At 35.7% G+C, this 14,721-nt stretch overlaps 1 protein-coding gene across 15 annotated transcripts in view; it reads right to left on the bottom strand.

Annotated features, from left to right (window-relative positions):
• The window catches only part of IKZF2 (IKAROS family zinc finger 2), a 227,721-nt gene that overhangs the window by 63,089 nt on the left and 149,911 nt on the right, over nt 1–14,721 (bottom strand). For 13 of the 15 annotated variants that reach the window (XM_089916418.1, XM_089916416.1, XM_089916413.1 and 10 more), the window contains 2 exons: nt 8,965–9,102; nt 747–890 (listed from right to left, as the gene is read on the bottom strand). The exons of 1 other annotated variant lie outside the window; for it this stretch is intronic. In XM_089916418.1, coding sequence (XP_089772544.1) covers nt 747–890; nt 8,965–9,102 — 282 coding nt within the window. The remainder of the gene's footprint in view (nt 1–746; nt 891–8,964; nt 9,103–14,721) is intronic. One more of the 15 variants, XM_089916421.1, reaches the window with a different exon arrangement.

Below are 14,721 nucleotides of genomic sequence, written 5' to 3'. Positions count from 1 at the left end.
TACATATATAGTGATAATTCTTTATATTGAATCTGTTATTCATTCATTTTTTTAAAAAAACTAGATGCTTCTGTATCCTCAGAGATACTTTACAACTTACACTCAGAGTTGGCATCATTCTGTATACTGTATCAAAGAATATCTGAGGGCTTGGAAATGAAAAAGGAAAGTCTAACACATCACATTTAATCTTTTCAGTTCAAAACTGTAGGCTACATGAAAACAAAGATCAAAATATGAACTATAGATCCAAATATGAAACATCTTGAATGTAGGCTGCTGCATTATGTATTTTAATGCAGAATTAAAGAAAAAGATTTCTTCATTCTAGATTAAATACTAAAAGCATTAACATTGTGTAAAGAAAACAGCTTAAAAACCTGGCGCTAATGCAAATTTAAAAAGATTACAAAACTGGCTAGTAGGCTACATCATTTCCCTTAAGTCTTGCTATTTGTTATTTCACTTTATATAATATTTCATTTTGAGAAAGTAATTGATTACTATCACTCTTTCCTTCATTTCTCTTTCTTAGGCCCATATGCCTAAGGGTGTGTAGTGTGTGTGTGTTTGTGTGTGTGTGTGTGTGTGTAAATGCGGTACACACGGAGTGGCATAATGGAATAAAGAGATGGGCATTTACTTCATGAACTGAAATACACCAATATATATTTCTAGCACATGGGAACATGCCTTTGCTCATTAAAATCAATTTTTACAGAAATAAAACCCTTTGTAATGCTTACCCACAAACTTTTGTGGAGTGGAGCTTTTACGTTTTCCCATATTCCCTGTGAGCTTCTCTATGACAGCAGGTCTCTCAAAAGGCACCAGAGAAATATTGTTGTCCATAATAGGCTCTTGTTCCTTACAATCTTCCATAGGAGGTACTATATAAAACCATACAAAAAATGTAATCTGATAATTTCTTCAACATTTAAAAAGATACAAAGCTGGACTTGCCGTCTCAATATGTGTTATACAAACATAAGCTAGTATGCTTGAATAAAAAGTAGAAAGAATAACCTCTAGTGTTAAAGTATACTTTTAACACTAGTGTGTGTATACTCACACACACACACACACAGAGGATTTGTTTTTATCCGAGTCTCTCTCAGATCAATGACATAAACTGTCGCCACTATTGGTGGCCAACATGTTCTTCTTGTGTCTCATCTTAGTCCTCTGAAAGTGTTTTTAGCATTGATTAAAATCAATACTACTTTAAGACTGCACTGTTCTCAAGGCTTCTGGAGTTTATTTTTCTAAAACAATTTAAGTAAGTCAATTTGTTTTGGAGGAAACCTTACACAGACACACAGAAGAGCAGTATAATATTTAATCAGTTTTTTTTCACCCATGTATTTTCCTGTAACAGATTTTCTACTTGATGAGCTGAGTGAGCTGTGAGCCCTATTGGCAGTAGCTACATACCTGCACAAAGCAGTCTTCATGAAGGAGATCCAGTTCTAAACATGTCCATGCACAGTAAACGGTGACAGCTTTATGATTGTAATTTATTTTAAAAAGAGCTCTTCAGCAGGACAACATAATCCATTTCTAAACTGGCATATTTGCTTACTGAAGTACTGCTCTAATTCATTTGACATAAACTCTCCAGTCTAAGTTGCTGTGGGCTAATACATTAATTCATAGATATTGACATTACATATTGACATTTATGGTGTAGACACAGAACTTATAAAAGTTGTTTTTGAATAAAAATACTGTCAAAGGACATTTAAGTAAAGATAGAGTAATATCAGAGACAGACCAGATCAGTTGATTAAAACCAATATTCACAGGAAGGACCATAACTTATTATTTCTTGATTACTGTTGCTTTCTCCAATTGTATTTGTGTCAGCACTGTTTGGAAATCTAAAGGTTTCATATCTCAGGATATCTTTACTTGTTCATCATGCACTGTAAAATGATTTATTCTGCTCCTTTCGTTTGTAAAGGGATAGCCCCACTGTGTGAAACACAATGTATTATCCTTTATAAGGGCAGACACTAAGAGTGAGAAAGCAAGAGATGAAAGTTAAGAAAATCCAGTGCACAATTCAGGTGACCTATTTAATAACCAATACAGGTTGCTGATTTTGAAGAAATGAAAAATGGCATCAGAAAATGTTTTTGTAATTCAAGCATGTTTAAAGACATCGATATTCAACCTAAGTTTTGGGTTAACCTAGTATAGCCAGGTGGATGGGCCAGAAAAATTCAATCTTCAATCTCTATTTTAATGGCAAGGGATTCTGTAATTACTGGATGTTAATTTGGGAAAAAATTCCAAGAGGAGACTTAGAAACAAAGAAACACATAGGTCACTTTCTATACAGGTATAATTCATGATATACAACTGCAAAAAGATGTCCCCAGATATGACACACAACATCATGTCCTCTCTTAGCAACAAGTAAAATAAGAAAAAAAAAAAAAAACTTAAAAAGAAAAGCAAAGAAAGAATGACCACAGAATTCAAATAAGGGGGGCCAGGAGGATGGAATGGCAGTGGTGATGTGGAGGGGGGCCATGCAATTAGATACAGATTATTGTCAAAATTTTAACTTTTGTTTTAGGTGTTGAATTCACAGGCACTTACTACATTATTAAAAAATAACTATATAACTGAAAAATTGGCCATGAATGGACCAAAGATGAAAATATGTCATGAGCCAAGATCCGAAACGAAAGAAGGAAAGAGAAAAAAGTTTGTTGTTGTCAATCTTGCTAAAAAACAGCAAAACTGGTTAACAGGGTTTGCCCCCAAATTGAATATACTAATTAGTTTTGAAATGAATAGTCTAAAACTTGGCAGTTTTGCTCTAAGTCTCACCTTGAATTTTCATATTTGCACACATTTAACACTCAAAACGAAACCTGGGTTTGGGAACTGTCCCACACCACCTCCACCTCAATTCAAGTGATTTGCCCCAAGTTCAATGAAGCTCATATGAACTGAAAACAATGACTTTGGCAGAGCTCTGATCTAACTTCTACTTCACAACCAACAGTCCTTTACATATCAAACATTAGTCTTGTTTCTACCATATCAGCAATAATAATAACAACAACAAACTCACCCTATGTGCTAAGTACTGTTTTAAGGCTTTCCATCTGATAATTTATTTAAGCCTTCAACAACCCACTGAGATAGGTACAATTACCATCTCTTTTATACAGATGGGGAAACAAAGACCCAAAGATGTAATTTTCTCAGCGTGCTTTTTAAAAAATTGAAGCATAGTTGATTTACAATGCGTTTTTTTTTTCCAATTTTTTTTTACTGAAGTATTTTCTCAGTGTTTATATCTAGTTAACAGGGAATATATGAGTAGAACCCAGGTGGTGTGACTCGAGAGCCTGGGCTCTTAGCCACTATTTGAGTGTTGACTTTGTATAAACAAGTTTGAAATATTTTTAAGGTCTCCACTGAGAAAAGATCTGACACATTTTATATATTACATAACTAATCTAAATTATTTGCTTTCATGTATCTGGGTGCAACTCATCAAAGTGCTTCTAGATATACATTGCTTGAAACACAAAACAAGTTGTCTAGTTAACTCAATAATGCATTAATCGCATTGTGAGACATTCAGCTAGGCTAAGAAAATACCAATATGCAAACTCCACTTCTTAGAACAAACTTCAAAACCAAATATCTTCCTTATTTTTGAAGTTATAACCATGATAAAAATATTTATCCTTGCATTATTTCATTATCTCACCACATTGATTAATCATAAAGATGGAACCATACAAGTGTTCCCAACATAGCTATTTTGCCAAACAATCCACTCAAATTTCAAATTCCAAGAAGACACAGTCTGAGGGATCTAGATTAGGTCACATGTCCACCCCCCACCAGAAGAGGGCAGGGCACCTAGACTGACAGTCCTGCCATGGCTTCAGCCGATTAGAGAGGACAGCTCTCTAAAGGAAAAGAGAAGTCTTGTTAACTGTAGGAGGATGAGGGCATGTATGACATGTATGACAGGCAAACAAAACAGATGTCTTCTATTTTGTCACAAATTTTCTCCATGTTGTAGAACATAAAAGAAGCTTTTATCTAAATTATATTCTTGACAACATTGGGCAGTGCCCACACTTGAAATCACTCTTTCCATTTTCCCATCCTCTGGTCTTACTCAGCTTCATTGCTCTTTTCTTCCCCTTCCTAATGTGTTCTTGGTCTTCTAGATGTCTTACTCTATGCTCTATATAAGGTTGTACCCATATAACCTTATAAAATCTCTTACTTTAGACTACTACCTATATAGTGATGGCTCCCACATCTTTATTGCCTACTGAGACTTCTCTCAAGAGCTCGAGATCTATATATTCAACTTCCTTCTAGACAGTTTCACTTGGCTGTCTCTCACAGGTGCCTAAAAGATAATGTGTTCAAAAACTGAAATCTCTATTTCCCTCCCCAAGCTTTCTCTTCTTTTCCTAATTTCCATCTCAGTGAATGACACTACCATCTACCTGGTCATCCATGCTAGACACGTTGGGCAAATCCTAGATTTCTTCCCTTTCACCCAGTCTTCTACCCCTCCTCCCTATCACCTCTCCTTATATATATGCATAGAGGTACTATGTGTCTTAGATTCTACATTTATAGTTGCTCTCAAATAACTTCTGCATATTGCCGGCTACTAAGTCCAACTCAGCCAATCAGGAGACTGTTGCAATGGACTACTTGGCCCTATCTTGACTCTTCTGATCTATCTCCCACATTTCTAGCAATACAATGTAAATGTAATAATACTTTTTAGGGTGAAGTACAAAATTCTTTGCTTAGCACAACAGGTCTTTGATGCCCTGCTCATTGCTTCTCTTTCAGGCCTTATCACCTTCCAATTTCTCTTGCCTTTACCAACTGGGCTCTAGTTATACGTAAGTACTGGTAGGTCCTTAACCCACCATGCTCTTTTAGACTTCTTTTTCTTCACACATGCTGCTGTTCTCTCCACATGAAACACCCTTTTCCATTTATTCAGCTGGCTATTCTGCCTTTCAAAACCCCACTCAAAATTTTCCCTAGAAATTCCTCTTGGACACCCACTGTGATTTAGATACCTGTCCTCTGTGCTTATCATCTGATGCTTATCACTCAGTGCTGTAACTGTTGGTTTACTGGTCTATTTCTTCCAATAGCTGGTAAGTGACCTTAGGTAGGGACTGGATTTTATTTGACTCTGTGTCTTTAGTACCCTTTACGATGTGAGACAAATGTAACAGTCAATGGATGTTCACTAAACATCTTAATGAAGGAAATGTTGTCACCCATTGGAAATAGGTTGAACAAGCTTACTAGGAAGTTTATAGGTTCCCAATTGTCTCCATCCTTGCAATAAAGAAATTCCCTTTACCAAATAATTCAAAACATAAACATAAGAATATATATTCTTGCTTTAAAGTTGGCTGTTTTTCTGGGTCACACTTTCATTTTTGTCTTCAGGCAAGGAGCAAAAGCTAATTACATACTTTGCTTTTTAAAGCTTTTACTTGAAGCTGAGAAGACTTGAAAAATGAGCATAAAATAACTCTCAAATAAGATAATCTGCCATAAAACCCAATTCATCATTATCTTTATTTCCAAAACTACAAGTCATCAATTTCCTCCTTTTCCATCAAACTTGAGGACTTTCGATTCTAACTTGTAAATATGTCTTCAGTGTTTCATCCTTTTCTCCTGCTGCTTCTCTTCATCTTTTCCTTGGCATTCTGAGGCCTAGTCTCTCCTCACACTCCAGTCAGGCATCTCTCCTTTATTCTACATTGGTGACACTGTTCTTTAGAAGACAGGAATTTGAATACCCCAATGAAATTCAAACACTGGATTAACATGTAAAGCTCTATCGTTGCATCACAACCTACTGTTTTAGTCTCATTTCCTACCACCCCTTTAACTCCAACTATGTTCTACGTCTAGAAACTTGTTAATGTTCTTTTATACCTCCAAGTCTTAGCCTATAGAAACTTCTCTCCCTGGAATGTGTAGTTTCTGTGAATCTATCAGATCTATGCAATTTTTCTCATCCTTGTGTATGGATCAAACACTTCATTTAAGAAGCTTTTCCAAAAACAAACAAAAAAACCCAAACAAACAAAAAAAGAAGATTTTCCTTGACTTCTCCAGTCAGTTAGGTCACTTCTGCATCTGTGCTTCTGGAGAAGTGTATATGCCTTTATTAGAGCGTTTGCTTCATTTTATTCATCTTTTATGTATTTCCTACCAGACTACAAATATAAGAACAAAATTGTATCCATTTATCTTTATATTCCTAGAACATTCCACAGAGCTTGGCACATAGCAAGCCCTCGATATATGTTTCCTGAATGAAGTGAAAGAAAGTCTCTTTGACTTCAGATGCTTCCTCACTAGAAGGAGCCAACGTGGGAACATGTTTTGGGAAGGAAAGGCTAGGAAATATAACAATGTCAGATATGAAAAAGAAAGAATAGTAATTAATTTCAAAGAGCTAATGGGTGACCACAATAATGGCAACCCCCCTACCTACTCTGAAAGAAAAGACAGAATAACAGATACGATGTAACAGGATACTAAGAGAGGGAAGGTGTAAATATGAATTTCACTGTGGCTCTGTCCAAAACGAGTCACATGCCAAGCCATGTATGTGAGACAAGGTTAATGATGAACTGTAGTAGCATTTTATCCATGTTGTCTCTCTTATGGCATTTATCGACTCCTACCTCATAGGGTCAATTCTCTATTAAGCACGTTAACAAAAGGAAGCAGAGATTAAGGATAATCTCAATTTATTATTAACACCACACCTAGAAAAAGTACAGCATGAAATAGTAGTAATATAAACTTATGTGGTTAAAACTCCATCCATTATTGAAGAACAAATATTTGGGTCTATAAATGATATCAAAACCTACCTGCCCCCTCCCATGCACGCACACACTCCATCTTGGCTTTGTCCCCTGCTCTACCCAGTACCTGAGTGTCTTTCCCACTTTCCTCACTTCCAGTTTCAGAGCCATCTGTACAGACCTTCGCCTGTCAATGGCTAAGCGATCTGGGGAATGGGGGTTGATGCTGAGGCTGTAGTTGTTTAGAAGTCTTTTTACCCCAAAATATACCTGTTGAAACTTTTTGGCACCACTTATTCTACAGCTGATTAATCTCTCAACAGATAGTGCCACGTTGATTGTAATTATTTATGTGTGCCTTACCTCACTCTAACAACATAAGGTCTTTTAGGAGAGATTCTATTTTTCGTATTCACATGTGTTTGCAACACAGTTTCATAAATAACTGTGAATGGAAAAATTAGTTAATAAAACTAATCAGTCAAATGTCAAAATTGCAATGAGAGAATATTATACAGAAAAACTAGTAGTGCCATAAGGTGTCTTTGGAAAACTTTGGCATGCCCCGTGCCTCCATCAGCTACCCTGCCTCAAGCCACCTCTAAAAGCAGCAATTTGAACAGAAACAATGTGCTCAGTAAGTAAATGAAACCTCAAATGCCTAAGTTAACACTGGTAAGCAACATAACTTTATAGGGGATGCAATATTTATTATTTCTTAATATTTAATGCCCTGAAATAGTAAAAAGAACTTTTTTTTTTTTTTTTTTGTACATCCGATCACTTTTAATTCACACCAAGCCTATGAGTGACAAACTCAGACATCACATATCTGGACCAGAGTTGTTGGACTCCTAGGTCCACCATTTTAACCTCGATGCCCTGGATCCTATACTACTGTCATAAGCCCCAGCAATGCAAGCTTGCAGTACAAAATTTACAAAGACTTAAAACATGGACAGGGTTTTTAAAATGTTGGTTGATAATAATAATATAAAAACAAATAGACTCAACTCACAACAATGATAGAATTAAATCTGATTCTTTAGATTATATAACCTATCCTCAATACAAAGAAATGCTTCAATTATTCAGGATAACAAAATAAAAGATTCCCAGTTCAACAACAAGCAATCACTAGCTGTCCAATAAACATGGTTCCACAGTACATACTATATAAAACAAACAAAAACCTCACAGATAATCCTTGAGCTGCCTATAAATACAAAACCGATATTTATATTTTAAAAGTGACTACAGGATTTCCCAACTGTACTATTTAATACTGGGCAAATCTTTTTTAAATGAAAGATATAAATGTATCAGTAAGTTAACATTTCTGTATATATTTGTATGAATAATAAAATCAATCAGTATAAAAATATAGTAGGACCAAAGAGATGCCCCAAATCTAAAGAATTAAAATTCATAACTCTCCTTAAAAAGGATGATTTACTAACACTAACTTTTTAGTTATAGATAAATTATTAATTGATAAACCTTAGGGACTGCTTTCCTACCCGCTATTGTAGGAGATCAGGATGTTTTGTTTGGGTTTTTATTTTTGTGGAGGGAAGTGGCACCTAATTTTGGTCTAGATTGTTCCCCATACTTGTAGAAAGCTAAATCAGTAACTTCCAAGAGAAATCACAAGACAGATTGGAGACATTTTCAATTATATCACTGATCACTTACCTAAGAGAAATGAAAATACACAAATAAACAATTACTTCTTTTAGAAAAACCTATAGACTTATGCGAAGCCATCTCGAACTCTTTGGTGCAGCCAATGTAAAAGAAGAGTAAAGAGTACCTTACTTTGGTGTATTCAAGGCCAGGCGCCATTATGATGGCAATTCAAACAAACGCTATCAGGAATAATTTGGGTGTATCACAAAAACTCAATATAGCTTGTTTGCAAAGTGTCCCAAAGCTCAACTCATTTAAAGTACTTAAGATAATCCCATACAAAGTGAGTGTGACCTGAAATTGCTCTAAAATAGACTATAATGTTACCTTCATGCTGAAGGGTAGAGAGAACTATTTAACCCATAACAAATGACGGAAACAGTAGGGGAGAATGAAAATGGTGAATGCCATTACTACCCACCATGGTGACTCATGACCTGCCCGGCAGCCTCCATGCTGACATTCTGGAGATAGTTGTGGCAGCGTTCCTTGTGCTCCTCCAGTGAACTGCGCTGCTTGTAGCTTCGTCCACAGTAGTTGCACTTGTGAGGTTTACCCACTGTGAAGAGAACTCAAGGTTAGTGTGCTGTCAAGTCTCATCCAAAGCAAAATTACCAGCTAACTTTTGATAGTCTGGAGGAAGCATTTATATGCTTTTCAGACTTAAATCTCTTCCTCCACCACACTCCAGTTGAGACAATTAAAGATAATAAACTTCTACCAAGATTAAAAGACAGCAAGAAAAGGCAGATCGTACCTTTGGTGACAGGGGAAATAATGAATCAAATCATGCTCTGACTGTATCCTAGATCATGAGAGGCTGATGACTGATCTTCAAATTATCTGACTCTTAACACTAACATTTACTCTTACACAGTTCTCTCTCAGCTCTGACTCATTCAAAAGACAAATCAGGAGTGTCCTAGATACATGATGAGAATTATTTTTATTTATTGGGAGGGGGCTAAGAATAGAGAATTTTACTGAAGGAAACTAAAATCCAACAACTTGAAATGTCATTGTCTAATGAAAAGATTATTCATGGGTACCCAGAAGACTAGAAAGAATTCAGGTGATGAGAAAAAGCACAGATAAAGGCAGAGAGTTTCTCTTTTCTTTCCACCTTGGTAAGAACTATTCACACATGCAAAACTTTGCGGCAGATCAGCCTATTCTCCTACATCAGTCAGCACTGTTCTTATCTTACCAAGAATTATTAACCTACTAGGTGCTTTGAGTCAGGATTATTAACAGTAATCACCAAAGCCCTAACATATTTAGTTATACAACGACAGTGATACTTAATTACATATTTCACATTCAGGAAATGAATTATTTTCTAATAGCCACATCTCATTATACCTGGTAAAATACTTCAATGCTCACATTAAAAAAAAAAACTTTAAAAAATTAAGAAGGAAAAAAAACACATTTAGGGAAAGAGGTGTGTTTTAATGTAAGACTATTCACAAGGGTATCACAGAGCACTTTGATTCTTGGTGTTGAACGGATACAGAAAACCATAAAGCATCAGGTGGTCTGTTGCCAAAGCCCTCAGTTAAGCACATTGTGAATCAGGTCAGCTGCTCTCATTTGACTCCCTTAGGAATCATTTTGTTTTGCCTAGAGGACAAATAGACAACTCTTTTTCATGGTCAAAGATAGCATCCTCAACTCCAGGTCCCTTACAAACCCATGCTAGGATAATGGTCATAAATGAAATTGAAATACTTTAACAAGACAAGGTATTCACACCTGCATAAAGATTTCACTACATTGATTAAAAAAACCAAACAAACCTTTAGATTGTATTTGAGGTGCATATAAATTCAAATCAGTTATTTGATAATCGCAATTTTTTTGTAAACCGTCTTAAAAAACCAAAGCTATCTAAGGCAGGATCAGTCATTTCTAAAAATACTAGGCAAAGTAACTTCTATTTTTCAGAACCAAGAATTTCTGGGAAGTAAAAACTAGGTAGCTTTTTATATTGTGAAGACTCTTACAGCATTGTGTGAGAGCATAAAAAATACAAGAAAATATTCTTTTAGTCAAAAATATTAATGTAAATAGTATAAATATATTTATATATAATTGCATTCCAAGATATGGGGCTACATATGACAAAAAGCCTTTTATGAATTTTCTCTCAACAAGTCTATTAAGCAACTAATACTTGTTAAGCATATACATTGTAGTTAACAGCCCACTATAAACTAGTTCCATCATCTCTGTCTTCCCCTTCTTAAGTCCTGTTGCACTGTGTCCTGTGATACCTATGTTTTACTGTGAACATAATATCCTCCTATACTTCTTCCCCTTATTTCTCTAAGCAATTGACACCTTTTTAACTTAATTAAAATATAGTTCTTGTCCACTTCCCTTGGCTCACAATGCTCTATAAACTCCCAACTCCCCAGATGAGGAAGAAAAGACAGGATGCTTTCTACTCCCCTCATTTTAGAATTCAACCCCATCTGCTTTACTTCAGCCTCTCCCATTTTGTCATCTATCTGTTTAAAACGTCACTCTTCCTCTCTTCATCCCATCCTTGTTCTCTGTAAGTATAACAGATATTGGAGTAAATTGCTCTAAAAGTATAACCTCAATTTCCCCAAATCTTCATCTGTATTCTATTCCAGGAATCCACATACTGGGTGACATGCTGGACTCTGACATCTCATAACTATTCTACGTCCAAGAAATTTGTTCTGGAAGTGTTCCACCTTACCCTTCTACATGTCTCATTTAATACATCTTTATTGAAAGCCTACTAGGTACCAACACTGGGACAAGGCTGGAATGTAAAGTGGAGAGCAAATTCTCATGGTGCCTATCCTCATGCAACCAACAGTCTGTTGAGGAAGACAGACATTTAACAAATATACAAGCAATACATTACAAATTGTAAATTCTACAGAGCTAAAGAATGGTAAGCTAGTATAACATGGGGATCCCAATTTAGTGTGAGAAGGTTGGACAGGAAGGTCTACCTGAGGTATGAACATTTAGGCTGATAAATGAAGAAAAAGTAGAAGTTCGTCAGATAATGGGGATGTGGGGGAGGGTGGAGGAGAGACAGTGTTTCCGGGAACTGCCGTCATCTCTTTCTATTTACTCTCAAGTTCTTAGCTCCTTCGAATTCTAGATCATGCCCTTGCTACTCTTTGGAAAATTATTTTCAAGCATCATCAACAGTCCTTTCCAAATCCAATGGCTCTACTATCCCTACAAGACCATTTCCTGTCAGTTCTTTGATATTTCTTTTTTTCTTCCTCCAGTTTTATTGAGATATAATTGACATAAGCACTGTATAAGTTTAAAGTGTACAGTAGAATGATTTGACTTACATACGTCATGAAATGATTACCACAATAATTTTAATGGACATCTATTTTTCCTAAAAATCAATGTCACAAAAATACTGTTTATATTTACTCCCTATATATGATGAGTTTAACTGTATAATGGGTATCAACTATATGAGTTAATATGTATAACATATGTATATATATTCACAGAAAAGGACCAGTCTTTTGCTACTTTTCTTTTTACAAATGTTATTATTTACACAGTCTCACTATCTGAAACACCTTCATTCTGCTACCCCTCCTCAAAGCTCCCTTAACTCCCCAGTGCCATCTTTTCCAGGCTCCGGGTCTCCATGATGTAGTACCTTCAACACAGGGACCTTCTATCGCCCTTCCCCTAATAAAGTTCTATATTGAGGGTTAAAAAAAAAAAAATTAAAAAGAAGTCATCGATAGTCTCTGAAGTGCTAAATCCGGTAGACTTTAATCAGTCCAAAATGTTCCTAATTCCTTGCCCCTATCAAACTTTCAGGAGTCTTGAATCTCCTGTTTTAGCTTCTGGGATCAGATTCTGCATCCTCACTCCCTGGCTTCTCAATCTTTTCCTACCTGGTAAATATATATGTACCTCCAGGTTTTGCTCTCAGTACAGTAGTCTCCCCCTTTTCCCTCTAGATTAAGCCCTCATTTCTATGAAATGTCCAAATCATGCCTGGAATAATTTCCCATGTTTGGAAGCTCCTATTTGTCACAAACATTTAAAAAGTGATCATGGTGAACCCAAGGACACAGTTTCCCCCCTCTGTGCTCTCACAGTGCTCTGTCCATATTCTGTTGATGCATTACTTATGATAATTGCATTGTAATTACCCATCTGATCTCTGTTTCCCTCGTCCTAAACAACGAGCTCTGTCATGAGCTGTTTTATTCAATTTGGAATTGATAGTGCTTACTGTAGTTATTAAACATAGGAGGTACTCAATATGTATTTGCTGAATGACTGTACTTCAACCTCATACTTCCAAATGCCTTTGGAGTATTGCGTTATGCATATTCCTCTGAAATCTAAAATTCAACATATCCAAAATTATCTTCCTCTACAAAACTAATTCTTTATTCTGACTGCTCTTTTGTGCGTTACCGCTGTTTTAATAAACCAGACTCGTGATAAGGCAACCACTATTGTTGCCTCCTACCTCATTTCTCACATCCAAATAACTGCTCAAGTTTATCCCTCCTTCTCACTCCCAGAACCAATTTCCTAGTTCAAATGTTCATTACCATGAACCTGGGCAAGCTTAGTATACTTCAAACCAGGTGTTCTCTTCCCTTGTGTAATTATTTTACTCCTCTCCTCAACAACCTTCAATGACTTTTCACTTCTACTGAACAAAGTCCAAATCCCTGTACTTGGCATTCAGCATCCTACACTGTCTGGTCCCAAGGGATACATCCCATCTTCTACCCCAGGATTCAGCCAGGATTACCTTCCGCTTTTACACTTCTGAGTCTTAGTTCTTTCTGGAATGGCTTCACACAATTTCTGCCCCTTGAAATCCTACGCATCCTTCCAATCTCCCTAACCATGTTCCATCCAAAAGCGATCTTTCCTACTAAAGAACTGTAACTGTATTGGTCCTCACACTTAGGAAACTTGTAACATTCTGTCTCTCGAGTTATTTGTGATTACATCTGACCCATGAACAACCTGGGTTTGTACTGCATGGATCCACTTATAATGTGAATATTTTTCGACAAATACTTACTACAGTACTGCATGATCTGCAGTTGGTTGAATCCACTAATGTGGAACCGTGGATGTGGAGGGCTGACTGTGAAGTTATATGTGGATTTTCCACTGCAAGGGAGGAGGTCTTTGTGCCCCTAACCCCTGTGTTGTTCAAGAATCAACTGTATGTATACATTCATTTTGATCTCCCATGTTAGATTATGAGCTTCTTGAGAGACTGAAATAATGTCTTATATATCTTTGTAACCTCCAAAGAGTTTAGCATGGTGATTTGTTCACAGCAAGAACTAATAAGTGGTGTTTTCATGAATGACGTCATTTCCTAACTCTTTAAATATTTTCCTTTCCCTGGTTTTCCCTGAATCTTTCACGAACTCTAAAAGCAATGCATCCATATAGAAAATTTTTTAATTCACCAAAAATTATTTATAATTATATCATTTAGAGATAAGTATCTTTAACATTTTTATATCATGTATTTTTTCTATGCATGCAAAGATATATTTTGTTATGAAATTGGGTCATTTTATATGCTGTATTTTACAATCTGCTTATTTTACTGAACAATATATCTTAAAATTTCCCCATGATATAATAGTTTTGTTGCTGCTGTTAGGTAACAATTTTTTCCTGAATTCTAAAATTATGATATGCTGATTTAGTTTGCCTTAGCATTCTTAGTCCTTTTCTTATTTACTTTAATAATTATTTTTCTTTTTACCATAGTTACTATGCCCATACTTGAAAAAGAAAAAATCAAATAGCCCTAAAGGGCACTTAATGAAATAGTCTTCCACTCACCCCACGCCCATCTAAACATAATCTATTTCTCTGTCCTCTCTTTTTGGAATTTCTATTAGTTTGATGTTAGACCTTCCGGATTGAGTCTTGAAATTTTTTTCCCTCATATTAATTATCCTTTTACCCTGTTTACTTATAGAAAAATTCCTCACCTTTTTCTTTGAATCTTTCTGTGAAATATTTTCTGGCGAATATAAATTTCTCTGACCTCTTTCCTTTTTCTTAAAAATAGTATTCTGTTTTTTCATAGGTACAATAACATTTATCTGGGCATAATTTTTTCTTTTTAAAAAAGTTCTTTTTATATTGTCTTCTC

This window comes from Delphinapterus leucas, chromosome 8 (genome assembly GCF_059928025.1).
Source record: "Delphinapterus leucas isolate spDelLeu-1000000601 "Yukka" chromosome 8, BTC_Dleu_Yukka2, whole genome shotgun sequence".
NCBI lineage: Eukaryota > Metazoa > Chordata > Mammalia > Artiodactyla > Monodontidae > Delphinapterus > Delphinapterus leucas.
The sequence above is the reverse complement of the archived record's forward strand: the minus strand, read 5'-3'. Positions and strand labels throughout refer to the sequence as shown.